Genomic DNA, 27,892 nt, shown 5'->3' on the forward strand with positions numbered 1-27,892 from the left:
GAGGTCACTTTACTTTTCTTGGGGTCTGGAATGATGGAGATTTTCTTGAAGCAGATGGGAACAATGGTCAGCTTAATTGAGGGATTAAAGATGTTTAATACGCTGCGGCTAGTTGATTAAGACACAATTTCAAAACCTGTCCAGGGTCTCCATCAAGACCAGTAACTTCCTAAGAGTGACTTCTGAGATGAAAGGGGCAGAACCAACATGTAATTGAGGGGACTGCGAAAGGAGGTTCAAAACAAGCGTAAAATGTATTAAGCTTATCCGGTAGAGATGCGCTGTTATGAGAGATTGCTCTCGATGCTCTTCAGCCACTACCACAATCACAGGGCATCCACGTTATTGAATTGAGCCTCTAGATTGTTCTGGCATTCTCTTGGCACCCCTGATGGCCTGACGGAGATCATACTTTGCCATCATATATAATAGGGAGTTGTGGCGGCACCCGGGGGCTAGGCCACTCCCTTGGTCATTCCACTCGGCACTCAGTGGACGGGAGGGATTAGGTCACTTCCTGGGTCAGTCCCCTTGGGTCAGGTGGTCTGGGACTATGAAGGGTTTGGGTGTGTCGACTCACGTTCTTCTTGAGTGCGGTGTTTGATACCACAAGTAATAAAGTTATTAATTACTCACCTGGCGTCTGGCCTGATTACTGCGGTGACCGCACCCACTACACTGGTGACCCCGACTTTCCCTCGCAAGTCGCGATGGACCAGAACCTACCCGACTCTTCCAGTCAACCACAACCACAACCGCTTTTGGACCTTCCCGCGGACCCTGCCGCCCGCGCCGCTATCCACGCCGTGTCGGTGTGGCTGCCTCCATTGTGGACCGAGGACCCCGACTTCTGGTTTGACCAGGCCGAGGCACAGTTCGCCCTGCGGGGCATAACTGCCGACGCCACTAAATACTTTCACGTGGTCAGCGCCCTCGACCCGGCCACCGCGCGCCTGGTCCGACCCTTCCTCCGCGACCCCCCGGCAACCGATAAATACGTGGCCCTTAAAGCCTTCCTCCGTCAGCAGTTCGGCCTCTGCGAGGCTGAGTGGGCAACCCGGATCCTCCGAATGCCGCCCCTGGGTGACCGCCGCCCGTCGGTACTACTGGCCGACATGCAGGCACTGCTAGGCGACGAGCCCGGGTTCCTTTTTAAGCATGTTTACCTGATGCTGCTGCCGTCCGACCTCCGCCAGCAGCTCCTCGACGCCCCGTTCCCCAACATGCAGGCGTTGGGCAGGCGCGCCGATGAGCTCATGATGGCCCGTCACCTGGCCCTCGACGCGTTGGAAGTCCACCCGACGGCCGACGACTACCCGCAGGTAGGAGCCTCGATCGCCCGCATTACTACCGCTCCCCGACAGCCTTCCCGACGGTATCCGGCTTCAGCAGCTCACCCAGCCGGCGGTGCGTCTTTTTCGCACGGCCCGCCTGCAGTTCCCCCACCCGCCACCGGAGGTCGCTGGTGGTCGAAACCCAGGGGTCGCGCGCAGCCTGCCGGCAGTTCCTCCATACGCCACCGGAGGTCGCTGGTGGTCAGATCGGCCCGCACAGCCGCCCGTTTTCACGGAACCCAGCAGAGGGGGCTGGTGCTACTTCCATCGGCGGTGGGGCCCTTCGGCCCGTCAATGCCGGTAGCCCTGTTCGTTCCCGGGAAACGCAGAGGCTGGCCGTCACTGATTGCTTCGGCGGCCGGCCAGATTCATCGTGTGTTTGCGTGGGACCGCCGCTCCGGGGCCCGTTTCCTCGTAGGCACCGGGGCGGAGGTGAGTGTTGTTCCCCCTTCGCAGGCTGACCTCCGTAGTGGTAACCGCGGTCCCCTCCTCGCCGCAGCCAACGGGACCACAATCCGGTCATATGGTGTGCGCACGATCACCCTCAACTTCGGGGCGAGCAGCTTCTCGTGGCCATTTGTGATCGCGGATGTGTCCCAGCCACTGTTGGGTGCGGATTTCCTACGGGCACATTCCCTGCTCGTGGACGTTAAGCGGCAGCGTTTAGTGCACTCCGTCACTCTGCAGCCCATTTTCCTCCGCTTGGGCGACCCGGTCGTGCGTCCTGATGGGCCCCTGTCGTCCGTGGACGCTGTGTTCTCACGAATTCTGGCCGAATTCCCCGATATTCTGGACCCCCAGTTCCACTCCGCCGCCCCGAAGCATGGGGTGGTGCACCATATAACGACTACTGGCCCGCCCTTGTACGCCCGGGCACGGCGTCTTCCACCGGACAAGCTCCGTCTCGCTCGGGAGGAGTTCCGCCTTATGGAGTCACTGGGGATCGTGCGCCGTTCAGACAGCCCGTGGGCGTCCCCGCTACATATGGTCCCCAAGGCAGACGGTGGTTGGCGTCCTTGCGGAGATTACCGCCGGCTTAACGATGCCACAATCGCCGACAGGTATCCGGTCCCTCACATCCAGGATTTTAATGCCCACGTGGCTGGGGCCACGGTATTTTCCAAGGTCGACCTGGTGCGTGGCTATAACCAAATTCCAGTCCACCCCGACGACGTCCCCAAGACGGCAATCGTGACGCCATTTGGCCTATTTGAATTCCTCCGCATGCCGTTCGGACTCAAGAACGCTGCTCAAGCCTTTCAGCGACTTATGGACTGCGTGTGCCGTGGCTTGGAATTCGTATTCGTATACCTGGACGACATATTGGTGGCGAGCCGCTCGAGACAGGAGCCTATTGCCCATCTCCGCCAGCTATGCCAACGCCTTAGCGATCATGGGCTGGCCATCAACATCACCAAATGCCGTTTCGGGGTGGCATCCATCGAATTCCTGGGCCACCACGTGACCTCGCACGGTGCGCTGCCGCTCCCCAACAAGGTGGACGCGGTGCGCCAGTTTCCACGCCCGACCACCGTGAAGGGCCTCCAGGAGTTCGTGGGAATGGTGGCCTTTTACCACCGATTTGTGCCATCTGCAGCTCGGATGCGCCCGCTTTTCCACCTCATGGCGGGCAAGCGCAGGGAGGTCGAATGGACCGACGAGGCGGTGGCGGCGTTCCAACACGCCAAGGAAGCCCTGGCTGCGGCCACGATGCTCGTGCATCCACGGGTTGATGCACCAACCAGCCTGACGGTCGACGCTTCAGAAGTAGCGGTTGGGGCGGTGCTCGAACAGCACACGGATGGGTGTTGGAAGCCTCTTGCCTTCTTCAGTAGGCACCTCAGCGGCGCACAGCGGAACTACAGTGCTTTTGACCGCGAGCTCCTTGCCCTTTACCTTGCGGTCCGCCACTTCCGCTATTTTCTCGAGGGGCGGACTTTCACCGTGTACACGGACCACAAGCCCCTTACTTTCGCTTTCGCCAAGGTGTCCGACCCGTGGTCAGCTCGCCAGCAGCGGCAGCTGGCTGACATCTCGGAATTTACTACCTCCATCCGTTTCATCGGGGGTAAAGACAACCGGGTGGCCGACGCCTTGTCTCGACCCGCGGTCCACGCCGTCCTGCAAGTGGCTGATGGAATCGACTACTCAGCCCTGGCGGCGGCCCAGCTGTCCGATAACGAGATGTCCGCCTACCGTACCGCCGTTTCGGGCCTCAGGTTGGAGGACGTTCCCTGTGGCACTGGGGTCGCGACGCTGCTTTGCGATGTGTCCACCGGGCAGCCACGCCCAATCGTGCCTGTTGCCTGGCGATGCCGGGTGTTCGAGGTGCTCCACGGGCTGTCCCACCCTTCCATTCGGGCGACGACGACCCTCGTGGCTTCCCGTTTCGTTTGGCACGGGTTACGCAAGCAGGTTGGGCATTGGGTGCGCACCTGCATCCCGTGCCAAACCTCAAAGGTACAGCGGCATGTGCGTGCGCCGCTCCAGGAGTTCCCCGTCCCTCGCCACCGTTTTGACCACATCCACGTGGACATCGTGGGGCCGCTGCCGCCTTCTCGGGGTTTCACCTACCTCCTGACAATGGTGGACCGTTTCACGCGGTGGCCGGAGGCAGTTCCACTGCCGGACACGTGTGCCTCTACTTGTGCCCGTGCCTTGGCAGCAAATTGGATTGCCAGATTTGGGGTTCCGCTCGATATCACGTCCGACAGGGGGCCACAATTCACCTCCGAGCTGTGGTCATCCATGGCCCAACTGCTGGGGGTTAACCTGCACCGCACCACAGCGTACCATCCGCAGGCGAACGGCCTGGTGGAGCGTTTCCACTGCCAGCTCAAGGCCGCTCTGAAGGCCCGGCTCGTTGGCCCGGACTGGGTTGACGCGTTGCCGTGGGTTTTACTGGGTGTCCGCACCGCCCCCAAGGAGGACTTGGCCACCTCCTCGGCGGAATTGGTTTACGGGGCTCCGTTGACGGTGCCCGGAGAGTTCGTTCCCTCCGCCCAGGGTCAGGCAGAACAGCCCTCAGCCGCCCTGCAACGCCTTCGGGAGACGGTGGGCTCGCTGGCGCCAGTGCCGACGTCTCGCCACGGTTCGGTGCGGTCACATGTCCCTTCCGCCCTGCAGGACTGTCCTTTTGTGTTCCTGCGTCGGGATGCCCACCGGCCAACCCTTCAGCGGCCTTATGAGGGACCGTTCAAAGTGCTTGAGCGGGGCTCTGCCACCTTCGTGTTGGACATGGGGGGTCGTCCTGAGACGGTCTCTCTTTCACGGCTGAAGCCGGCGCATGTGGACATTAGCCAGCCGGTGCTACTGGCGCAGCCTCGCCCTCGGGGTCGTCCCGCGTCCCGGCCCTTACCCCCGAAGTTCCCGCGAGTGCCTTCCCCTGGCGGGGTGGTTCTGCTTCCTGCGCCCGCCGTGGCGCGCACACGGGATGGCCGTTTCGTCCGTCCCCCTGTCCGTTTCGTGCCTTCGGTTCTTGGGGGGGGGTCCTGTGGCGGCACCCGGGGGCTAGGCCACTCCCTTGGTCATTCCACTCGGCACTCAGTGGACGGGAGGGATTAGGTCACTTCCTGGGTCAGTCCCCTTGGGTCAGGTGGTCTGGGACTATAAAGGGTTTGGGTGTGTCGACTCACGTTCTTCTTGAGTGCGGTGTTTGATACCACAAGTAATAAAGTTATTAATTACTCACCTGGCGTCTGGCCTGATTACTGCGGTGACCGCACCCACTACAGAGTCATCTTTCTTGAAAGTCTCAAAGTTGACTTTAGCAGAGAGTGAATCTCCTTGTTCGTTAGCACAATACAAAACCCTATATAATGTGATCGTTCATCTCTGAAATGTAATAAAAATAATTATCTTAATCAATGGATACTTACACTGTCAATAGCCGCTATGTTAGTTTCGGTTTCGTTCAGGACCTTTTCCAGATATTCTTTGCTCCTAATTAAACAATTTTTACATTCTTCTTGTTCATCTGGTGTCATCCCATCACCATTTTCATACTCTTCAGATCTTCGGTGAAATATCTAAAAAACAGTAAAATCCTAATTATACCAGCACTTGCAGTCATATTTATAAATAAAATAGATAAATCCATCACTTACCATAGCAAGATGCCAATGTGCAGTGATGTTATTGATGGACTCAAAAGCAACAATCGCCTCATCAGTTTTTCCATCAACTACATTAAGCAAGGCAAATGCAATTTCTGCTTGCCTTTCATAATTGTTAACGTCATCAACCTAGAATAAACATACAGCCTTAATTTACACATTGCCAATAGCTATGACAGTATCTAACACTCCATCACAGTTTAATTTTTACATTAAAATTTCCTTTATGAATGTCCATCATTGTAACTGAAATCCAGATTACATTGCAGGAACTCACCACCCTGTTTCAAAAACATTTAAAATAACAGCTGCAAAAGGGAAGATCATATCCAAGTATTTCAGGAGCAAGGTATCAATATTTAATCCGTAACTAAATCTTCCACAAAAAGATGTTTCAGAGGAAACGTGATGATTGATATAATCTAAACCGAAGTGGAATTTCAACCCCCCCCCAATAGAAATAGAATCAAGCAAATAAAACAAATCATATAAACATAGCTTTAACAGGTTTCTTCATTTGAGACCTGTCTTTTGAGGCATTAATATCAGAAACACCTCCATCCCCCACCTGGAAGGATTTGAAGCCCTCTGTTTCTTCCTCGAACACAGAACCAGCAATTTGCCTCTACTAACACTCTCCTCTGCCTAACAGAGCTGGTCCTCACTCTCAACAACTTCTCCTTCAACTCCCACCACTTTTATAAAAGCAGTCTGAAGATGGGTCTCGACCCGAAACGCCACCTATTCCCTTTCTCCAGTGATGCTGCCTGGCCCGCTGAGTTACTCCAGCTTTTTGTGTCTATCGTTGGAATTTCATTCTCCTATTTCGGGAGCAATGAAAACAAAACGCCATTGACTCTCAACTCAATACATAATTGTTAGGAAAAGATAGGAGAATCTCAGTGAAGCAAAAGAGCAATAGAATGTTGTATACTTGATGATGTGGGGCCACAGTGATTACCTCATTTCCAAACTTAATCAAAGCTTCTACATTTAAGAAATTGTCAAGTTACATCACAAGTTATCTGAGACATTTCAATTCTGAGATGAAGTAAGAATCTGGATGTATACCTTAATTTCCTTACTATGGAAATGCATAAACAATGGGTCAATAGGTTCATGAATGCTCCTTTTCTTCCTGATGCTCTGTAGTAATGGCTGAACTTTCTTCCAATAGAATACACTCCGTCCAATGTATTCCTTCTGGTCATAATATGAATTCAATCGATTTCCCTGTACAAAAAAAATAAAAAGCTTTAGGTTGTGTAGTAGTATTCCCAAAGAGTTAATGACTTACCAAACAAAGCACTAAATGCGTTAGCAAACAAAAAAAACAGATTTCAGGCAGTCTGGTTGAAAGAGAATACAATTGTCATGACCAATGGAATGGATCGCGAGTGCCTCAGGGGAGAGGTATGTTTTCGGTCTTTCCATCATAATTACAGTCTGATGCATGTAATTTTGATTAAGGCTTCTAGTAGTGGGGAAGGGCGAGGGGAAAAAGAATGAGTAGTCAAACAGAAAATTGCTGTGCATTTCAGAGCAACAATATAATAAACATGAGGGTAGAGGGCTATCAGGCACTGCTGTTTGAAATTGGAGGGGTTCAGGTCAGGTTTATTGGCGAGACAAGAGTCAACCATTGTAAAGGTTAAAAACATACTTTAGAGCAAAAATCGTGTTATCTGCTAACAAAAGGGCGGCACGGTGGCGCAGCGGTAGAGTTGCTGCTTTACAGCGAATGAAGCGCCGGAGACTCAGGTTCGCTCCTGACTACGGGTGCTACACTGTAAGGAGTTTGTACGTTCTCCCCGTGACCTGCGTGGGTTTTCTCCGAGATCTTCGGTTTCCTCCCACACTCCAAAGACGTACAGGTATGTAGGTTAATTGGCTGGGTAAAATGTAAAAATTGTCCCTAGTGGGTGTAGGATAGTGTTAATGTACGGGGATCGCTGGGCGGCACGGACTTGGAGGGCCGAAAAGGCCTGTTTCCGGCTGTATATATATGATATGATGATATGATAACTCCCATGATAGACGAGTTAGCTCATTTGGGAAAACAAACAGCGACAAGAACACAATAAGATATAGTAAACGTGTTCTGCCCAGAGACAAATCGAGACTACCTCTGTGCCTGATGTAATGAATCATCCTGGTTTTCAGTATCAAGGAGTATAGCTGACATTTAAATATAACTGACTGCATTCAGATTTCGAAAGAGGCACTGACTTATTGATTATGTAAATACATCCTGTGACGCAACTGCACTTGTATACAAATCTCCAGCAGGCAGAAGCGCGTGAAAATTGTTACTTTTATTGATGCTTTCATAAAATGTATCATTTTTATCTTTACAATATCAAAGTATTCTTTCTGCACTATTGACACAATACCTCAAGACCCGGTTTGTACCATTACACTCATGTTAAAGGGGCAAGGATAATATTTTTTTTAAGTTGAAAGCCATTTATAACATTGATCTGCAGGCACGAGAAAAGGAACGTTTTATAACTAAAAAAGCCACAGACATATTATGGATAGGATAAAGATAGAGAGGCCTTGAGGGGAATCTAGAAAGATCCAGCCAAGGAGAGATATAAGTTTATTTTGAGGACAGGATGGCTATGCAGAGTGCGGATGCAGTTAATGAGCACATGTAAAGAAAAGCAGTAAAACGGTTAAATGATGGACTTGAAGTGGCCTGGATGTGGCCAGAAATAGGCTGGACGCCAGGCAGGTTTAGAAAGTTTTTTTAATGCACGTTGTGAGCATCCACTCACAACGAGTTCCACCGAAGGGATGAACACTCCCCCAAAAGCCATGGGTAGAAACCCCGTGGCCTGTGGGCAGTCCCTCGTCCCTCTCCGTCACGTGCCAAAGGGACTGACCCTAGGAGTGGCCTAATATCCAGGGACTGCCACAGGACAACCCCCCCCCCCCCCCCCCAAGAACCGGAGGTAAGAAATAGACAGGAGGGCGCACGAGGCGACCAGCCCGGGTGCGCAGCATGCCCGCTGCAGGAACTGGCCAACCGACAGGTGGAGGGGACAGAGCAGACACTGAAGGAGGTAACCTAGACGGAGGGCGACCTCGCAGGCGGGGCCGGGCAACCAGCACCGGCCGATCAATGTCAACATGCGCTGGCTTCAGCCGCGCAACCGAAACGGTCTCACTTCGACCCCGCATGTCCAGGAAGAATGTGGACGAGCCGTGTTGCAGGACCCGGAAGGGGCCCTCGTACGGCCGCTGGAGAGGTGTCCGATAAGCGTCCCTGCGCAGGAAAACGAACTGGCAGTCCTCCAGAGCAGGAGAAACGTGTGGTTGGAAGGTCCCATGACGAGACGTGGGCACAGGTGCCAGCCTGCCCACCGTCTGCCGAAGACGTTGCAGGGCGTCCGAAGGCTGCTCCCTGTGCCCTGTGCCGGTGGGATGAACTCCCCGGGAACCGTTAACGGGGCCCCATACACCAACTCGGCGGAGGAGGCGGCCAAGTCCACTTTGGGTGCGGTGCGGATGCCAAGCAAAACCCACGGCAGGGCGTTCACCCAGTCTGGGTCAGTGAGCCGTGCCTTCAGGGCAGCCTTCAGCCAGCGGTGAAACCGTTCCACCAGGCCGTTTGCCTATGGATGATACGCCGTAGTGTGGTGTAGGCGGACTCCCAGGAGGCGTGCCGTGGCCGACCACAGTTCCGACGTACACTGAGGCCCTCGGTCGGACGTTATGTCCAGCGGCACCCAGAACCGGGCGATCCAGTGCGCCGCCAAGGCCCGAGCAGGTGGCTGTCGAGGTGTCTGCCAGCGGAATAGCCTCAGGCCACCGTGTGAAGCGGTCGACCACGGTGAAGAGGTGGGTCATGCCCCGGGATGGCGGCAGCGGCCCCACGATGTCCACGTGAATGTGGTCGAACCACTGCCGAGGGTCGCCGAACCCCTACAGCGGCAGACGCACGTACCGCTGGACATTGGCGGTCTGGCATGAGATGCAGGTGCGTGCCCAATGTGCAACCTGCTTGCGCAGCCCGTGCCAAATGAAGCGGCAGGCTACGAGGGCCGACGTCGCCCGAATGGAGGGATGGGCAAGCCCGTGGAGCACCTCGAACACCCTGCACCGCCAGGCAACGGGAACGATGGGCCGCAGCAGGCCAGTGGAGGTGTTGCACAGCAGCGTTGCGCCCACAGACAACGTCCAGTTGCAGGTCCGAACCTGCCGTGCGATAGGTCGCCCTTTCCTCATCTACCAGCTGTGCAGCTGCCAGGGCGGAATAATCAATACCGCCGGCCGCTTGGAGAACGGCGTGGACCACAGGTCTAGATAAGGTGTCGGCCACTCTGTTGTATTTACCCTCCACGAAACGGATTGAGGTGGTGTACTCCGACACGTACGCCAACTGTCTCTGCTGCCGCGCAGACCACGAATCTGAAACCTTGGCGAAGGTAATGCAAAGGTAAGCGGCTTGTGATCCGTGAAGGCAGGGAAGAGCCTCCCCTCCAGGAAGTACTGAAAGTGGCATACAGCGAGGTAGAGGGTGAGGAGCTCAGGATCAAAAGTGCTGTGACGTCGTTGAGTGCCACTGGGGTGCCTGATGAAAAAGGTGAGCGGCCGCCAGCACCCGTCAATGATCTGCTCCAGCACCGCCCCGACCGCCACTGGAAGCGTCCACTGAGAGGGCGGTTGGGGCATCCTCCCTTGGATGGACGAGCATCGTGGCCCCGGCCAGGGCCTCCTTGGCATGCTCGAACGCAGCTACTGCTTCGTTGGATCACTCGACCTCCTTGTGACGACCAGTCATCAGGTGGAAAAGCGGGCGCATGATTCCTGGTACTGCCGGCAAGAAGCAGTGATAAAAAGAGACCATCCCTACGAATTCTTGGAGGCCCTAACGGTGGTCGGGGAAGCGGCGGACAGCATCCACCCTGGCTGGCAGAGGTACCACCCCTTGTGGGGTCACGCGGTGGCCGAGGAAGTCGATGGCCGTCACCTCGAAACGGCACTTGGACATGTTAACAGACAACCCATATGTGCTGAGGCGCTGACACAGTTGGCGGAGGTGAGTGCAGTGCTCCTGCCACGAGCGGCTGGCCACGAGTACGTCGTCCAAATACACGAATACAAAGTCCAGGCCATGGCACACACTGTCCATAAGCCGTTGGAAGGCCTTTGCGACGTTCTTCAACCCGAACGGCATCCTCAAGAATTCAAACAGCCCGAACGGTGTAATAATGGATGTCTTGGGGATGTCGTCAGGGTGGACCGGAATTTGATTGTACCCACATACAAGGTCCACCTTGGAGAACACCGATGCTCCGGCCAGGTGGGCATTGAAGTCCTGGATGTGCGGGACCGGGTACCTGTCGGCGACAGTCGCATCATTCAGGCGACGGTAGTCCCCACACGGGCACCACCCCCGTCCGCCTTGGGGACCATGTGGAGCAGTGACATAGCCCATGGGCTATCGGAGGGGCACACGATGCCCATCGACCCCATCCGGCGGAACTCCTCGGAGGAGATCATTGACGGAGCTTGTCCGGTGCAAGACGCCCGGTCGTAGGAATGTGGTGCTCCACCCCATGCTTGGGGCGGAGGAGCGGAAGTGGGGTTCGAAGATGTCCGGGAAATCCGCCAGGATGCGCGCGTAAGTCGCATCCATGGACGACAGGGGTCCAACGTGGAGCGTGCTGGTGTGCACCAGGCAATGACAAACCCTCACGAAAACCAGCTCTGGCCGAAGTTGAGGGCAAGCGTGCGGACCCCGTAAGTACTGATAGGGCACCTGTTCACCGCAGTGAGGAGGGGGCCGCATTTGCCCGCACGGATGTCGGCGATGGAAGGAGGCAGGACGCTCCGGTGTCCACGAGGAACCCACCCCCAGTGCGACGATCCCGAGCGAATACGCGATGGATCTGGCCGGCCGCCGAAGGAATCACTGACGGCCAGCCCCTACGTTTCCCGGGAAGGCACAAGGCGGGTGACATTGCTTGGTTGCTGGTCCCCAGTGGCGGTGATAATAACACCAGCCCCCTCTGCTGGTGGTATAGGCGATGGCGCTGACTGGGCCGACCACCAGTGACCTCTGGTGGCCTCCAGCGTTATAGGAGGTGGTGCTGACTGGGCCGACTACCAGCGACCTCTGCTGGCGTCGGAAGGAACTGCCGGTGGGCAGTGCGGGGACGACATGCCTGCACCGGAGTATCTGAAGGTGGCCGGATTTCGCCGCGGAGGTCGCCCTGAGACGCGGTCGGAGCCCCGACCTGCGGTGCGCCTGCCAACGCCATGGAGAGAACAGCCAGCGCTTCCAGCTCCTCCTGACGGGCCATCCACAGCTGGTCAGCGTGCTCGCCCAGCGCCTCCGCGTTGAAGGGATCGCTGGCGAGCTGCAGGCGGATGTCGGCTGGGAGCTGCCGATGGCAAGCATGTTTGAATGAGAAACAGGGCTCATGGTCGCCCATAAGGGCAAGCATGTCCTCCAGGAGGGCCAACGGCCGGCGGTCACCGAGGCCCTCCATACGCAGAATCCGAGTTGCCTGCTTGGAGTCGCTAAGGCCAAACCTCCTGATGAGCAGGGCCTTGAGGCCCGCATATTTGTTATCTGCCGGGGGGGGGGGGCACGGAGGTAAGGTTTAACTCGCCTCGCTGTCACCTGGTCCTGAGCGCCGACGATGTAGAAATATTTGGTTTCATTCACCGTCATGCCCCGCACAGCAAACTGTGCCTCTGCCTGCTGGAACCAGACATCAGGCTCTTCGGTCCACAAAGTCGGGAGCTTTAGCGCGACGGCTTTGAGGTCGGCGGGACCGGGTTGTGCATTGTTCTGGTCCATCACGACGCGCGATGAACATCGGGGTCACCAATATAGTGGACTGGACGTGGCCAGAAATAGGCTGGACGCCAGGCAGGTTTAGAAAGTTCTTTAATGCAGGTTGTGAGCATCCACTCACGAGTTCCACCAAAGGGATGAACACTCCCCAAAAAGCCCTGGGTAGAAACCCCGTAGCCTGTGGGCAGTCCAACGTCCCTGTCCGTCAAGTGCCGAGGGGACTGACCCTAGGAGTGGCCTAATATCCAGGGACCGCCACAGACTCAACCTCAGTGATATTGAAGTCCAAGTGCTGAATACACTTTTGGTGGAGACAAGGAGTTATTCTCATTAGTTGACCATCAATGAAAAACAAAACCACTAGATTTATTTGCTTGAAAGAAGATGAGCTGGGAGCAGTAAGCGGTTTGGCAGATCAAGGTGACAACAATTCATAAATGTCTTTTTCTTTTGAAAAGCTTTAGGTTTTATAACTATGTTGAGGGTAGTAAATAAATGTAATGTTTCTATTTTAACAGAATTAAATGCATTACATTCATCATTCCATATAACGGTACAACAAAATCCGAATTAACATTTTACAAAAAGTACACCAATTAAGACTTACGGTGTTGACTAAGCTTTGTGCCCAGTGTATAATTAGGGCAGGTTGAAGACCATGTTTTTCTAATGCTCTCAGGGTACCAAGCTCACGCTGGATTAAGAGTCTTAGTTTAACTGATGTACCTGGTCTAAAAAGAAAGATAATACAATAAAATTTGTCTCAATAACGCAAAATAATTGTTCAAACAAAAATCTTCAATTAATTATAAAAGGAATGGAATATTTACTGTGCTTTTTTGTAGATAAGGCTGTAAACGGCATCCCACCAGGCCCTTTGTCGCTCTGTATAGAGCAGTTTACTAATTGATAGTGGCAGGTACTTTGGTTGGTGTAGATTGTAGTGATGAGCTGATTTATCTTGTAACTGTGTATGACTTGAATATATCACTCCAAGAAGAAAAACCTGAAAATATTTTATTACATCAGTGACATCCATTTTTAGTAACACCTTAAAAATGAGCATCGTTTTTTAAAATCATACCTCAAGATCCAAAATGCAAATGGTCTCAGGAGCATTTGTGTCAAGCCGTGATGTTTCCTGGGGCAATCTAGGAAATAGCTGCTTTAGCCAATTCCGGACTACAGGCAACTGTGGTGTTGAAAACTGCTGCAAACCAAGCCAGACAAGGTGCTGAAAATTTCCACCATGGAACTTAACGCAACCTAAAAAGGGTAGATTACAAAACTAGTTTTAACTGAGAATTACATTAATGTACTCTATGATTTAGACATAACAAAAATACACCCTAATTATGTGCTAACCCAAACTGTAATTTATCGTCTGCAAAGCCTGATGTAGCATTGACTTTAGTTTTTAGCTTTAGTTTAGAAACAGTGCAGAAATAGGGCCTTCGGTCCGAGTCCACGCCGACCAGAGATCCTCGTCCATGAGCACTGTCCTACACACGAGGGACAATTTACGAATTCTTCCCAAAGCCAATTAACCTACAAACCTGCACGTCTTTGGAATGTGGGAGGAAACCGGAGCACCCGGAGAAACCCACGCGATCACAGGGAGAATACACAAACTCCGTACAGACAGCACCTCTAGTCAGGATCAAACCCAGGTCTCTGGCGCCGTGCCACCCATACTAGAGAAAGTTTCCCCCCATCATACGTGTGTAATTTATTTTGCAACTCCTTTATTTCAGAAAGGGGAAAAAAAATCATGACAACTACCCCAGCCACCAGGTTCTTTGCAACTAATCGGTAAAATCAAAATTGGATAGGCAAACAACACTGGTCATTACTGTAGATAAAGTGCTGCAACATTTCAAATCTTAGAACGTTTCTTACCATCATCCCATATTGCAAGATCATTTGCATCTGGTTGTTTTCCTGCAACATCTCGTATGTCATCATTGACCAGAAAAGACCTTTCAGAATTCATCAGACTTCCAAACAATGTTTCAATCAATGCAGTTTGGCCACTTTTGTTTGCAAAGGTTTCCACCACTTCTTTGTGAAAGTTAGGCTTTCCCTTCATTAAGTTAATTAACATGTGACCTGCACAAAAGGAATATTGTTTTGTTAAGAAGTTACAAGAATGTGAAGTAAAAAATAGCAATAAACTTATGTACAAAGAACACCAGGTTGTACTGAAAATAAAATCAAGGAAAACAGCATTAACATCGACTCTGGCTCAATTGATACTATTTTTGCTTGATCAATAGCTGTAAAATCAAGGTTCCGCCAGACTGGAATATAATAATTAACTAACATAGCCGAGTACTGAGAGTGTGCTATACTATCCTTTAGCGTTCAGTTTTAAAAGAGCTGAAACAGACCGAGAGTTTGAAAATGAGATGTGATGGCAGTGCTTCAAAATAGGGCACGGATTCCAGTTGCCATGGACCCAACAGATATCCCCAAGATTACATAAATGTTTCTACTCAGTATTTGAGCAGCCAGGCACTAAATGAAGAAACAGAATTACACACCAATCTTTCAATTCTCACACAATTTTCAATGTGCTTGGATTGCCAGTGATTCAGTATCCCCTTGGGATGAGCAAAGATAGCTTGCCACTTGGAATTCAGCTGGAAGCCATGGATGAGAATGCAGAAAACATGGTTAGTAAATTTGCAGATGACACTAAAGTACTGTAGATAGAAAAGATAGTTATCGAAAACTTCAGCAAGATCTTGATCAGTTGGGTTAATGGAGTTTAATGCAGATAAGTGCGAGGTGTTGCATTTTGGGAAGTCAAATCCGAGCAGGACCTTCACTGTAAATGACATTGCCTTGGGAAGTGTTGTGGAGTGGAGCGATCTAGGAGTGCAGGTACGTAGTGTCCTGAAACTCACATTGGCCTTCATCAGTAAGGGGCTATTGAGCATAGAAGTTGGGATGTTATGTTACAGGGTTTTGGTTAGCCCGCATTTGGAGTAGTGTGTTCAGTTTTGGTCACCCTACTGTAGGAAGGATGTTATTAAGCTGGAAAGTGTGCAGAGAAGATTTACAAGGATGTTGCCAGGACCCAAGGGCCTGAGCTATAGGGAGTGGTTGGGCAGGCTAAGACTTTATTCCATGAACCACGAGGTTGAAGGGCGATCGTGTAGAGGTGTATAAGATCATGAGGGGAACAGCTTGGGCACAGTCTTACCCAGACTAGGAGAACCAAGAATGTGGGGACACTGGTTTAAGGTAAGAGGGGGAAGATTTAATAGGAACCTGGGGTTTTCCACACAGAGGGTGGTAGGTATAAACAAAATGAGCTGCCAGAGGAGGCAGGTACTATAGCGGCATTTAAAATACATTTGGACAGTTACATGGATAGGAAAGGTGTACAGGGATATATGGGCCAAATGAGGTCAGGTGGAACGAGTGCACATGGGGCACATGGGTTGGCAAGTGCAAATTGGGTAATTGGGCCAGTTTCTGTTGTGTATGGCTATTACCTGAGACACAGGCAATTTTGCGAAATGTTGACACGGTCAGGGAGATTAACATGGCTCAGATTGGTGAGTGGAAAAGGTGAAGGGCAAGGGCATCGGTGCTGGGAAAAAAGCTGTTGGACTACATTAGAATCACAGAGTTCAGGCAAATTGCATAAACAGGAGAAAGAAAATAGTGGTGGGGAGAGAAGTGGGGGGTCATGTGGAAGAAAATCTAGAATGTAAAGACACTACAGAGAACAAAGCCATCTACAGAGCCAATGAAGGAAAAGGATGGGACAAGAACATCTAATTTTAACAGGAATGGACAGTGTATAAAAAGAGTGCACCAACAAATAAGACCTGGCAAGGGAAAAATATCTCAAGATAGAGGGTTATTATCAAAGCCAAAGTGTTAAAAAGCAAAATCAGTGAGTGCAAAATATATGATGTGTTTTGAGGGCAGATTTCCATTACCCAAATTATTGTAGTGCATGGGCACTCTAAACACCAATGGTATATGTGATGGAACTGAATGTAATATTTATTGTAAAGTCCGACAAGATTTTAAGATTGCAGGAATTAATCCATGCCTTAGCTATTATTAAACCAACAAGCAACGATGAGATTACATGGTCATTTTTATTTTCTGTATACTGGTTGGTAGTTCAGTATCCAAGACAAACAGCAACTACTTTTCATAAAGTCATCATTGCCTGCAGATTTGGAATATCCAAAAGGTTGCAAATGGCACCATACAAAACATTTCTTGAAGTGGATTACCTGATTGACTTTGCCTGTCTGACGCTAACCAGTTCAGCAAATCGTTGCTTATCTCTTGTGCTTTCATAGATTTCATCTTGGGTCTTGGAACCTGCAATTTAATATACATACATTCATATTACAGCAATATTATAAAGATAGGCAGTAACAGAACCTTTAAGTCAATGGTTCAAGCCCTTTCAAACTCTGGAGAAATCTACCTGATAGGCAATCAGATAGCACAGTGCAGCAAGATCTACAATTGCTTTCCACTGGATCTCATTCTGTTGAGCCATCTTAAGAAGTAGCGTTCCAGCATGCAAATAGAGATGTCCTCTTATTTCCGTGAAAGCAGCAGAAAGGTCATCCATAGTTGTGGTAATGTACGATTTTGTAATGTGCATTGTATGATCAAAACTGAAATAAAATATATAGAGAGCATGGAGTTGGCATGTTTTCCTCAACGGGTAACATGATAAACAGTTTCTACAATTGAGACCCTCAAATCCCGACTCATAAATCAATAAACAGCTTGGGCTTGAAATCGGCATAAACAATCCCAGGCTTGGCTCCCCAAATTGTATTATCTCATCCAGATCAGATGAAATACATTAACTTTAACCATCTCCATTGGGATACCCACACTACTGAATGAATGCATTTAACTCCTTTCTCACTGGATCAAAAAATATATTTGCACAAATTGCAGTTTATTAACTTCATGATTACACATGTATTGCTAATGATTGAAGTAATTTGACAAAAACACAGCCTAAAGTAATTTCATTATGAAATTACCCGAGAGAACTAAATAAAGAACAATAATTAACTAAGATTAATTTGCTGTATTAATTATTTCTCGAAAACCTCTCCTATACTCAGTGTCTCTTTTAAATTTTTGGCTGCTTTTAACCTTTTCCAAATTTCTAATCAGTGCCTAATCAATCCCACTCAAAGCAACTCAGGCATTTTTCTATGTTAAAAGAATTATAAATGTGCAAGATCCTTTGTGGAAGCATGAGCAAAATCCAAGGTTCAAATACTAATTTAAACTCAGCAGGGCAATATGCTATCATGCATCTGCCTCTCCTGCCCTTTACGGAAGAGTTTGGCATAAGGAATAGCAGTAGAATTAGGCCATTCAGCCCGTGTCTACTCTGCCATTCAATTATGGCTGATCTATCTCTCCCTCCTAACCCCATTCTCCTGCCTTCTCCCCATAACCTGACACCCGTACTAATCAAGAATCTATCTATCTCTGCCTTAAAAATATCCACTGACTTGGCCTCCACAGCTTTCTGTGACAAAAAAATCCACAGATTCACCACCCTCTGACTAAAGAAATTTCTCCTCCTCCTTCCTAAAAGAACATCTTTTAATTTTGAGGCTATGACCTCTCGTCCTAGACTCTCCCACTCGTGGAAACATCCTCTCCACATCCACTCCATCCAAGCCTTTCACTATTCTGTATGTTTCAATGAGGTCCCCCCCTCATTCTTCTAAACTCCATCGAGTACAGGCCCAGTGCCAGCAAAGGCTCACCATAGGTTAACCTACTCCTTCCTGGGATCTTTCTTGTAAACCTCTTTTGGATATTCTCCAGAGCCAGCACATCCATCCTCAGATATGGCGCCCAAAATTGCTCACAACATTCCAAATGCAGCCTTACCAGCGCCTTATACTCGCCATTACATGCCTGCTTTTGTATACAAGCCCGCTTGAAAAAAATGCTATGCTGTAATGGCAACTTTCCGACTTTTCCAATAACTTATTTTCCAATTGACATTACTACACAGGGAGTAGGAGTGATCTTACGCAGACCCAACAGAACGGATCTTCCAGTCGTTAGTTCCAGTTTAATTAGTTTTTTATTGAAGTAGTTGTACAAACAAGGAGAGGAACATAGCAGGCTTTATTTATTTTGCATACAAGTCTTAGCTGGCTGCTCTGTCCCTGGTCTGGTCCCAGGTCTGTCCAGTCGTTGGTTTGTCCAGGTCTGGTGAGAACTGTATGCTCTCACTCCCTGTGTCAGGCACTCCGTCCTTTATGTCCATATATATACACACCACCCTGTGCATCTAATGACCGCCCCCTAGTGTTCAAAATAAAATGGCAAGATATATCTAGACAAAATAATATAATATGCCAACAGTAGTTAGCTAGTCTAAACATAAATGGCTCCTACTCTAGCATTTGCTTTCTTTACTACCGATTTGACTTGCAGATTAACTTTTGGGGAATCCTGCACCAGCACTCCCAAGTCCCTTTGCACCTCTGATTTCTGGATTCTCACCCCATTTAGAAAATAGTCTATTCCTACTACCAAAATGCATGACTCCACACTTTGCTACACTATAGCTTGTAAATTCCCAGTGGGGGAAAAAACAGCAAGACCAGAAAGTGCTCCAGTCAAAAGCTGATGAAACTTATCGCTTTGGTGATTACTCATGAAATCATTCTCGAATGAATTTTCGTGCGAAACTTATAAAAGATTACCTTATTAGAGCATCTATAGAATCTTGTACATCTCTGTTTGATAATGTCAAAAACATAAGATTAGAGGAAGCTAGGAGCAACTCCCTCTGTATTGATCGCCATCTATTTTTATCAACTCCTGCGCCATTTGATGAACTCAGATATCTCTGCAGAATACAAAAAAAAAGATTTAGACAAATACAAAGTCTGTAATGCAAAAACATTACATTTTCTAATACTGTATTGCATACCAACATTCAGATGGAACAGAAGAAAGGATCTCAGGATTTTTGTTGCTTTCCTGAGTTTTCTATTCACTAATGTTTACAAAGGGAAAGCATTTGGTATAGTATCGTCAGCTACCGTGGCCAATTTTTGAACCATCAATAATTTTTAAAGGCTTTCATTAAAAATGTCAAAATTGAGAAAAAGATTTATATCACACAGAAAAAATACTGTCTGGATGATCTCCCGAAAAAATGAGAACATTAAGGATACCTTCAATGTTTGTACCAGACAAGTGTTCCATTCCAGACTTCTGGAGAGAACTCTTCTTTTCTCCGTATTCATGCAGAAATTTACTGCCTCTTCAAGGTTCCCAAAAGAACAGTAGAATTCTACCAAACGTATATTAGCATGTGGATCATCTGGTCTGGAATGTAGTTCAGACTGAATAAGATCAAACAGTTGAGAATGGTCCAATTGTCCCCTTGAGCTCAGTAACTTTTCCTTCAGGAAAAACAAAACAAAATAAGGCAAATGATTGCAGATGCTAATTATCTGTGCAGTTTTTTTTATAAATACAAAGAAGAGTTCACAATCTAAAACCAGTATTAGTTAGAATGGAATAAGATGAAGAATTACATTCAAATATATCAAGTGTACATTCTGCCTGGGGATACATTACGGGTTATAAAATAGATGACTAATTGCATTGCCTTCATCGTCAGTAATTTAAGAAATTTTAAATTGGCTGCCTATAATGTCAATAATACACAAGACAATGAAAACTTATCAGTCAAGCAAGGCCATACTGCTATAAAGAATTAAGACTGATTAAATAATTGTTAACACAAAATTGTGAAACTATTGTCCACTCAGTCATTTCATCTAGAAATTACTTGAAAATCTGAAAACTATTACTATGAAAAGTTAGTTATAAAATATTTCTCTTAAAAGATAAAACATAAAACTTTGTTGTTTTTTGTAAAGGACAATCGATTCTTTGCTGGAAGATCACCGATCCAACTCAATGGCGAGTGCTATGTTGTCCATAAATCCTCTTAAATGTGTATATACTGAATAACCCAGCAACTCATAATTGAAGACAAAACAAAGCAAATATCACCCAAATGAGATCCGCAAAAAAATATGGATCAAAGCCCCTGAATTCTGATTCTCTTTCATTGTTTAGAGAAGCACAATGCTTACCTTCAGTTTATAAATTATCCTATTACCAGGAAAATGCTTGGTTGCCCTCTCCAACCAGTAGTCAGCTCTTCCATCAACAAGGTTTCCATTATTGCACAGCAAATCAGCCACTTTCAGGATAATATCCTTCTGTACTGGGTTCAGTTCAACAACTCGCTGATAAGGGACACGAGAATATAAAGAAAATGAATCAAAAACAACCCATGCTTTATAAATAAAATGTTAGAAACTGCTGATGTCAGCATTTTTGAAAGCACAGGTGCAAATCCTTAAATTCAGATAAATAAACCTTGCAACAGGTTTAAATCAGGAGGGAAAGAAACAAGTAGAACTTTAAAACACAAAGCTATTTTTAATCTATTATTCTTTATATGAGAACTTCAACTCTGAATGTGACAAGTAGGAAGTCATTCCAGCAGTTACAACTATTGGTTCCAAATAATATACCGTACAAGGCCTTGTACACCAGTCACTGAAAGTAGGCATGCAGGTACAGCAGGCAGTGAAGAAAGCTAATGGCATGTTGGCCTTCAGAACAAGAGGATTTGAGTATAGGAGTAAAGAGGTCCTTCTGCAGTTGTATAGGGCCCTGGTGAGACCACATCTGGAGTATTGTGCAGTTTTGGTCTCCTATTTTGAGGAAGCACGTCCTTGCTATTGAGGCAGTGCAGCAAAGGGTCACGAGGTTAATCCCCGGGATGGCGGGACTGTCATGTGAGGAAAGATTGGAAAGACTGGGCGTGTATTCACTGGAGTGTAGAAGGATGAGAGGGGATCTTATAGAGACATATAAAATTATGAAAGGACTGGACAAGCTAGATACAGGAAAAATGTTCCCAATGTTAGGGTAGTCCAGAACCAGGGAAGTTAACATCCTAAGAATAAAGGGGAGGCCATTTAAAACTGAGGTGAGAAAAAAACTTTTTCACCCAGAGTTGTGAATTTGTGGAATTCTCTGCCACAGAAGGCAATGGAGGTCAATTCACTGGGTGAATTTAAACGAGAGTTAGATAGAGCTCTAGGGGCTAGTGGAATCAAGGGATATGGGGAGAAGGCAGAGGTAGCAAGCAGCAGCAGCAAGCAGCAGTAGCAGCAAGCAGCAAGCAGCAGCAGTAGCAAGCAGCAGCAAGCTGTGTTGCTTGGGAAGTAGTGTGTGGGGATTGTGCGGGGATAGTAAGGAGTAAGACCTGTGTGATCTCCCGGACTAGTTTCGATCGCCTAGCTTGGGGTCGGAGAGGAATTTCCCGGATTTTTTCCCAAATTGGCCTGGGTTTTTTATCCGGTTGTTCGCCTCTCCCAGGAGATCACTCAGTTCTTTTGGGTGGGCGGTTGGAGCGGTTGGAGTAGCGGCCGGGCGGTAGGTTTAGTAACCGAGCGCGGGGCTTTGTTTGGAGAGTATGACTGCCAGGGCAGTTTTTTGTTCTGGGTGTCAGATGTGGGGAATCTGGGAGTCTGATAGTCTTCCAGACATCCACATCTGCGCCAGGTGTGACAAGATGGGGCTCCTAAGGGACCGTATTAGGAACCTGGAGCGGCAGATTGATGACCTCCGACTGATCAGGGAGAGTGAGGAGGTTATAGATAGGAGTTACAGGGAGGTGGTCACTCCTAGACCACGGGAGGTAGACAAGTGGGTCACTGTTAGGGGGGGCAAGGAACAGAGGCAGGGACTAGGGAGTACCCCGGTGGCTGTACCCCTTGGAAATAAGTACTCCTGTTTAAGTACTGTTGGGGGGGACAGCCTACCTGGGGGCAACGACGGTGCCCGGGCCTCCGGCAAGGAGTCCGGCCCTGTTGCTCAGAAGGGTAGGGAAAGGAAGAGGAGAGCAGTAGTAATAGGGGACTCTATAGTGAGGGGGTCAGATAGGCGTTTCTGTGGACGCAGTCGGGAGACCCGGATGGTGGTTTGCCTCCCTGGTGCCGGTGTCCGGGATGTGTCTGAGCGTGTCCAGGATATCCTGAAAGGGGAGGGAGAGGAGCCAGAGGTCGTGGTACATATAGGTACCAACAATATAGGTAGGATAAGGGAAGAGGTCCTGAAAAGAGAATTCAGGGGGCTAGGAAGAGAGTTTTAAAAAAAGGACTTCCAAAGTAATAATCTCAGGCTTACTGCCTGTGCCACGCGATAGTGAGAATAGGAATGGAGTGAGGTGGAGGATAAATACGTGGCTGAGGAACTGGTGCAGGGAGCAGGGTTTCAAGTTTCTGGATCATTGGGACCTCTTCTGGGGGAAGTATGACCTGTACAAAAAGGACGGGTTGCATCTGAACCCGAGGGGAACCAATATCCTGGCGGGGAGATTTGCTAAAATAACTGCGGAGACTTTAAACTAGTACGGTTGGGGGGAGGGACTCAAACACAGATAGCTAATAGGCAGTGTGTGAGGCAGGAGGCAGAAAAGGGAAACACTCAGACCCAATATGTAGGAGAGAAAGAAGGGAAAAGAAATAAACTGAGAATAAGAAATGATGGGTCCCTTAAATGTGTATATTTTAATGCTAGGAGCATTGTAAGAAAGGTGGATGAGCTTAGAGCCTGGATTGACATCTGGAAGTATGATGTTGTGGCGATCAGTGAAACATGGTTGCAGGAGGGTTGCGATTGGCAATTAAATATTCCAGGATTTCATTGTTTCAGATGTGATAGAATCGGAGGGGCAAGAGGTGGGGGTGTTGCATTGCTTGTCAGGGAGGATATCACAGCAGTGCTTTGGCAGGACAGACTAGAAGGCTCGATTAAGGAGGCTGTTTGGGTGGAACTCAGAAATGAGAAAGGTTTAGCAACACTTATAGGGGTGTATTATAGACCGCCAAATAGGGAACGAGAATTGGAAGAGCAAATATGTAAGGAGATAGCAGATATTAGTAGTAAGCACAGAGTGGTGATTGTGGGTGATTTCAATTTTCCGTATATAGACTGGGAATCACATTCTGTTAAAGGGCTGGATGGTTTGGAGTTTGTAAAATGTGTGCAGGATAGTTTTTTGCAGCAATACGTAGAGGTGCCTACCAGAGAAGGGGCAGTGTTGGACCTCCTGTTAGGAAATGAGATGGGTCAGGTGACGGAGGTATGTGTTGAGGAGCACTTTGGGTCTAGTGATCATAATGCCATTAGTTTCAATATCATTATGGAGAAGGTCAAATCTGGACCAAGGGTTGAGATTTTGGATTGGAGAAAGGCTAATTTTGAGGAGATGAGAAAGGATTTAAAAGGAGTGAAATGGAAATTGTTGTTTTATGAAAAGGATATAATAGAGAAATGGAGGATATTTAAAGGTGAAATTTTGAGAGTACAGAGTCTTTATGTCCCTGTTCGGTGGAAAGGAAAGAATAATAATTTGAAAGAGCCGTGGTTTTCCAGGGAAATTGGACACTTGGTTCGGAAAAAGAGGGAGATATACAATAAATATAAGCGGCAGGGAGTAAATGAGGTTCTTGAGGAATATAAAGAATGTAAAAGGAATCTTAAAAAGGAAATTAGAAAAGCGAAAAAAAGATATGAGGCTGCTTTGGCAAGTAATGTAAAAGTAAACCCCAAGGGGTTCTACAGATATGTCAATAGCAAAAGGATAGTGAGGGATAAAATTGGTCCATTAGAGAGTCAGAGTGGACAGCTATGTGCTGAGCCGGAAGAAATGGGGGAGATATTAAACAATTTCTTTTCTTCGGTATTTACCGAGGAGAAGGATATTGAATTATGTGAGGTAAGCGAAACAAGTAGAGTAGTGATGGAAATTAGGAGGATTAAAGAAGAGGAGGTACGGACACTTTTGAAGAATATAAAAGTGGATAAGTCTCCAGGTCCTGATAGGATATTCCCTAGGACATTGAGGGAAGTTAGTGCAGAAATAGCAGGGGCTATGACGGAAATATTTCAAACGTCATTAGAAACAGGGATGGTGCCGGAAGATTGGCGCATTGCGCATGTTGTGCCTTTGTTTAAAAAAGGTTCTAAAAGTAAACCTAGCAATTATAGACCTATTAGTTTGACGTCTGTGGTGGGAAAATTAATGGAAAAGATACTTAGGGACAATATATATAATTATTTGGATAATCAAGGCCTGATTAGAAACAGTCAACATGGATTTGTGCCTGGAAGGTCATGTTTGACTAATCTTCTTGAATTTTTTGAAGAGGTTACCAGGGAAATTGATAAGGGCAAGGCTGTGGATGTTGTCTATATGGACTTCAGTAAGGCATTTGACAAGGTTCCACATGGAAGGTTGATTAAGAAGGTTAAATCGTTGGGTATTAATAGTGAGGTTGCAAGATGGATTCAACAATGGCTGAATGGGAGATACCAGAGGGTAACGGTTGACAATTGTATGTCAGGTTGGAGGCCAGTGTCTAGTGGAGTGCCCCAAGGATCTGTGTTGGGTCCACTGTTGTTTGTCATTTACATTAATGATCTGGATGATGGTGTGGCAAATTGGATTAGTAAATATGCAGATGATACTAAGATAGGTGGAGTAGTTGATAGTGAGGTAGATTTTCAAAGTCTACAGAGAGACTTGGGCCTTTTGGAAGGGTGGGCTGAAAGATGGCAGATGGAGTTTAATGCTGATAAGTAGAGGTGCTGCATTTTGGTAGGACAAATCAAAATAGGACGTACAGGGTAAATGGTAGGGAATTGAGGAATGCAGTGGAACAGAGGGATCTGGGAATAACTGTGCATTGTTCCCTGAAGGTGGAATCTCATGTGGATAGGGTGGTGAAGAAGGCGTTTGGTATGCTTGCCTTTATAAATCAGAGCATCGAGTATAGAAGTTGGGATGTAATGTTGAAATTGTACAGGGCATTGGTGAGGCCGAATCTGGAGTATGGTGTGCAGTTCTGGTCGCCAAATTATAGGAAGGATGTCGACAAAATGGAGAGGGTGCAGAGGAGATTTACTAGAATGTTGCCTGGGTTTCAGCACTTAGGCTACAGAGAGAGGTTGAACAGGTTGGGTCTTTATTCTTTGGAGCGTAGAAGGTTGAGGGGGGACTTGATAGAGGTTTTTAAAATTATGAGAGGGACGGACAGAGTTGACGTGGGTAGGCTTTTCCCTTTGAGAGTGGGGAAGATTCCAACAAGGGGACATAGCTTCAGAATTGAGGGACAAAGGTTTAGGGGTAACATGAGGGGGAACTTCTTTACTCAGAGGGTTGTGGCTGTATGGAATGGGCTTCCGGTGGAAGTGGTGGAGGCTGGCTCGATTTTATTATTTAAGAGTAAATTGGATAGGTATATGGATAGGAGGGGATTGGAGGGTTATGGTCTGAGTGCAGGTAGATGAGACTAGGTCAGGGAGAATGGTCGGCGTGGACTGGTAGGGCCGGACAGGCCTGTTTCCATGCTGTAGTTGTTATATGTTATATGTTATATGTTAAGGCAGGCACAGGTTACTGAGTGTGGATGATCAGCCATGATCATAACGAATGGCGGTGCAGGCTTGAGGGCCATATAGCCTCCTCCTGCACCTATTTTCTATGTTTCTGAGACCAAGAGCATTGGAATGCAGAGAGAACAGCAGCCAAATGCCAATATTCATGTTGAAACTTTGGACATGTAGCAGGACATTTGAGATCTTGTAGAGTTAGTTTAGGAATAAATTCACTGTTGTTTTATTTATAATATCATCATAAATCCCAACTTGCATCATGTTACTTTCATTTAGAATATCATAATATTCAGCTTTTGAAAGCACCCACAATTCTTATAACTTCCTAATAATTGCAAAAAACAGATACCCCTTTAAATTCCTCTTTTGTCATCTTGTCATATTTGTCTGTGTCAGTTTCTCACGATGTGCTTTTAAAAAAAAAGTATTTTGTGTTAGTTTTATGCTGTGCCAACCATCTTCAGTTTTATTGGCAAGTTTCATTGCCACCGTTTTGAGGCAATAATTGGTTCTGAATTACATTAATCTAATTTTTGAACACCATTATTCACTAGGTTATCCAGTTACCACAAACATTTTGTCTCACTGAATGTATATTTAAATCTGGAATCTTGCTTGCTGTTTTGCACAATTTCCATCCAGCACTAAAATATGCTCAATTTGTTTCTATTCAACCCAACACTAGCTTATCACTTATTCCTATCAAATATGGCCTGCAACCAAAAGCCCTATGCGTAATTTTCAGAGAATCTTTAATTCTACTCGTCCTTAATTCTGTCTCCATGGCTACTTACCTCTCTATTTCCCCATCCTCAAACATCACGGCGAATAATTACATGTTGTTATTTTTCCTTTAACTCTACACCTGGTACTTTCAGCTGCCAGTTATAACTATCTTGTGGCCATGTTTAGCTAAAGACCTACAAATCAAATCCTTCAAGATGAATTTGACTGCAATTCATTCCTACACACAATTGTTACTTGTGCTATGAATCCCAACCTGCATTTCTCATGTTTTACTTGCCCACTTCTCAAATATGAATTATTTTAATTTCAGTTTTCCCATTGCCAGTACAATTTTTGACTCAACTACTTTCTTGCCTTACATTTGTACTTGTACTATTAATAACAACTTCTCTGGTTATATTCCCTTACTAGGCTTTGTACTATCCTTTCTGCCAACACTGGTTAATATGTGCATTCCAATAGTCCTGTTCCTTTCTTTCCTAAAAATGGTGCCAGCATCCAATGAAATGGAATCCTTTTTACCCTTGCCATGCCTGTAGCGTACCACATAGGACAAACTATACATATACAGCAATGATTTGGTCATATGAAGACAGTTAATCCCAAGTCTTAGATATTAAAGACAAAAATATAACAGGATATATTTGGGTGCCACTGCCTTTTAAATACTTAGTCTATTTATGCAATCAAAAACATGATCAATGGCCCTATTCACCAGTGGATGATTTTTGACCAGCTATAAACACAGTATTTATTTTATGAATTATTAATACCGACTGAAAAATTGTACAATAAGGCAAACTATTAAACTGATGTTTAAAATTCCCAGGTCACTTGCCAAGAACATTCCCACAATTAACATCTACAGTTAAGGGGTAATCAACCAATGACTCGTTTTTATATTTCTAACAACTAACAAACAAATGAATACATTGACTATTTGCATATTAAACCATACCTTATAACAACCAATGGCTTTTTCAATGTCACCTTCAGATTCATAAATCTGACCAAGAAGCTTGTGTGCTTTTGGATCCCTTTCCTGTTCTTTTATGTATGCCGATACCTGCCTGCAGGAACATTTTGGAAACAAATTATTTATTAAACTGAGCAATCATGAAGATAATAATCTACAATTTAAAATTCCAAAGTAGATATAAAAACTGAAGTACATGTACAATTGTAAAACAATAGGCCGAGACACAAAGAGCAGGGGTGTGGGACTAATTGGACAGCTCTTGCGAAGGGAAAGCAGCAAACATAACTTGTAAATGGTGCAGGAAAGAACTGCAGATGCTGGTTTAAATCGAAGGTAGACAAAATGCTGGTGTAACTCTGCGGGAGCATCTCTG

The 27,892-nt window shown here is 47.2% G+C and overlaps 1 protein-coding gene across 1 annotated transcript in view; it reads right to left on the bottom strand.

The window, feature by feature from the left end:
- The window catches only part of LOC144595631 (E3 SUMO-protein ligase RanBP2-like), a 61,540-nt gene that overhangs the window by 23,807 nt on the left and 9,841 nt on the right, over positions 1-27,892 (bottom strand). Inside the window, exons 3-15 of the mRNA XM_078403211.1 lie at positions 27,499-27,610; positions 20,411-20,566; positions 19,478-19,708; positions 19,001-19,146; positions 16,726-16,921; positions 16,526-16,616; positions 14,163-14,372; positions 13,348-13,529; positions 13,094-13,269; positions 12,871-12,994; positions 6,521-6,682; positions 5,441-5,578; positions 5,213-5,362 (exon numbers count right to left, since the gene is read on the bottom strand). Coding sequence (XP_078259337.1) covers positions 5,213-5,362; positions 5,441-5,578; positions 6,521-6,682; positions 12,871-12,994; positions 13,094-13,269; positions 13,348-13,529; positions 14,163-14,372; positions 16,526-16,616; positions 16,726-16,921; positions 19,001-19,146; positions 19,478-19,708; positions 20,411-20,566; positions 27,499-27,610 — 2,074 coding nt within the window. The remainder of the gene's footprint in view (positions 1-5,212; positions 5,363-5,440; positions 5,579-6,520; positions 6,683-12,870; positions 12,995-13,093; positions 13,270-13,347; positions 13,530-14,162; positions 14,373-16,525; positions 16,617-16,725; positions 16,922-19,000; positions 19,147-19,477; positions 19,709-20,410; positions 20,567-27,498; positions 27,611-27,892) is intronic.

This window comes from Rhinoraja longicauda, chromosome 7 (genome assembly GCF_053455715.1).
Source record: "Rhinoraja longicauda isolate Sanriku21f chromosome 7, sRhiLon1.1, whole genome shotgun sequence".
Lineage (NCBI taxonomy): Eukaryota > Metazoa > Chordata > Chondrichthyes > Rajiformes > Arhynchobatidae > Rhinoraja > Rhinoraja longicauda.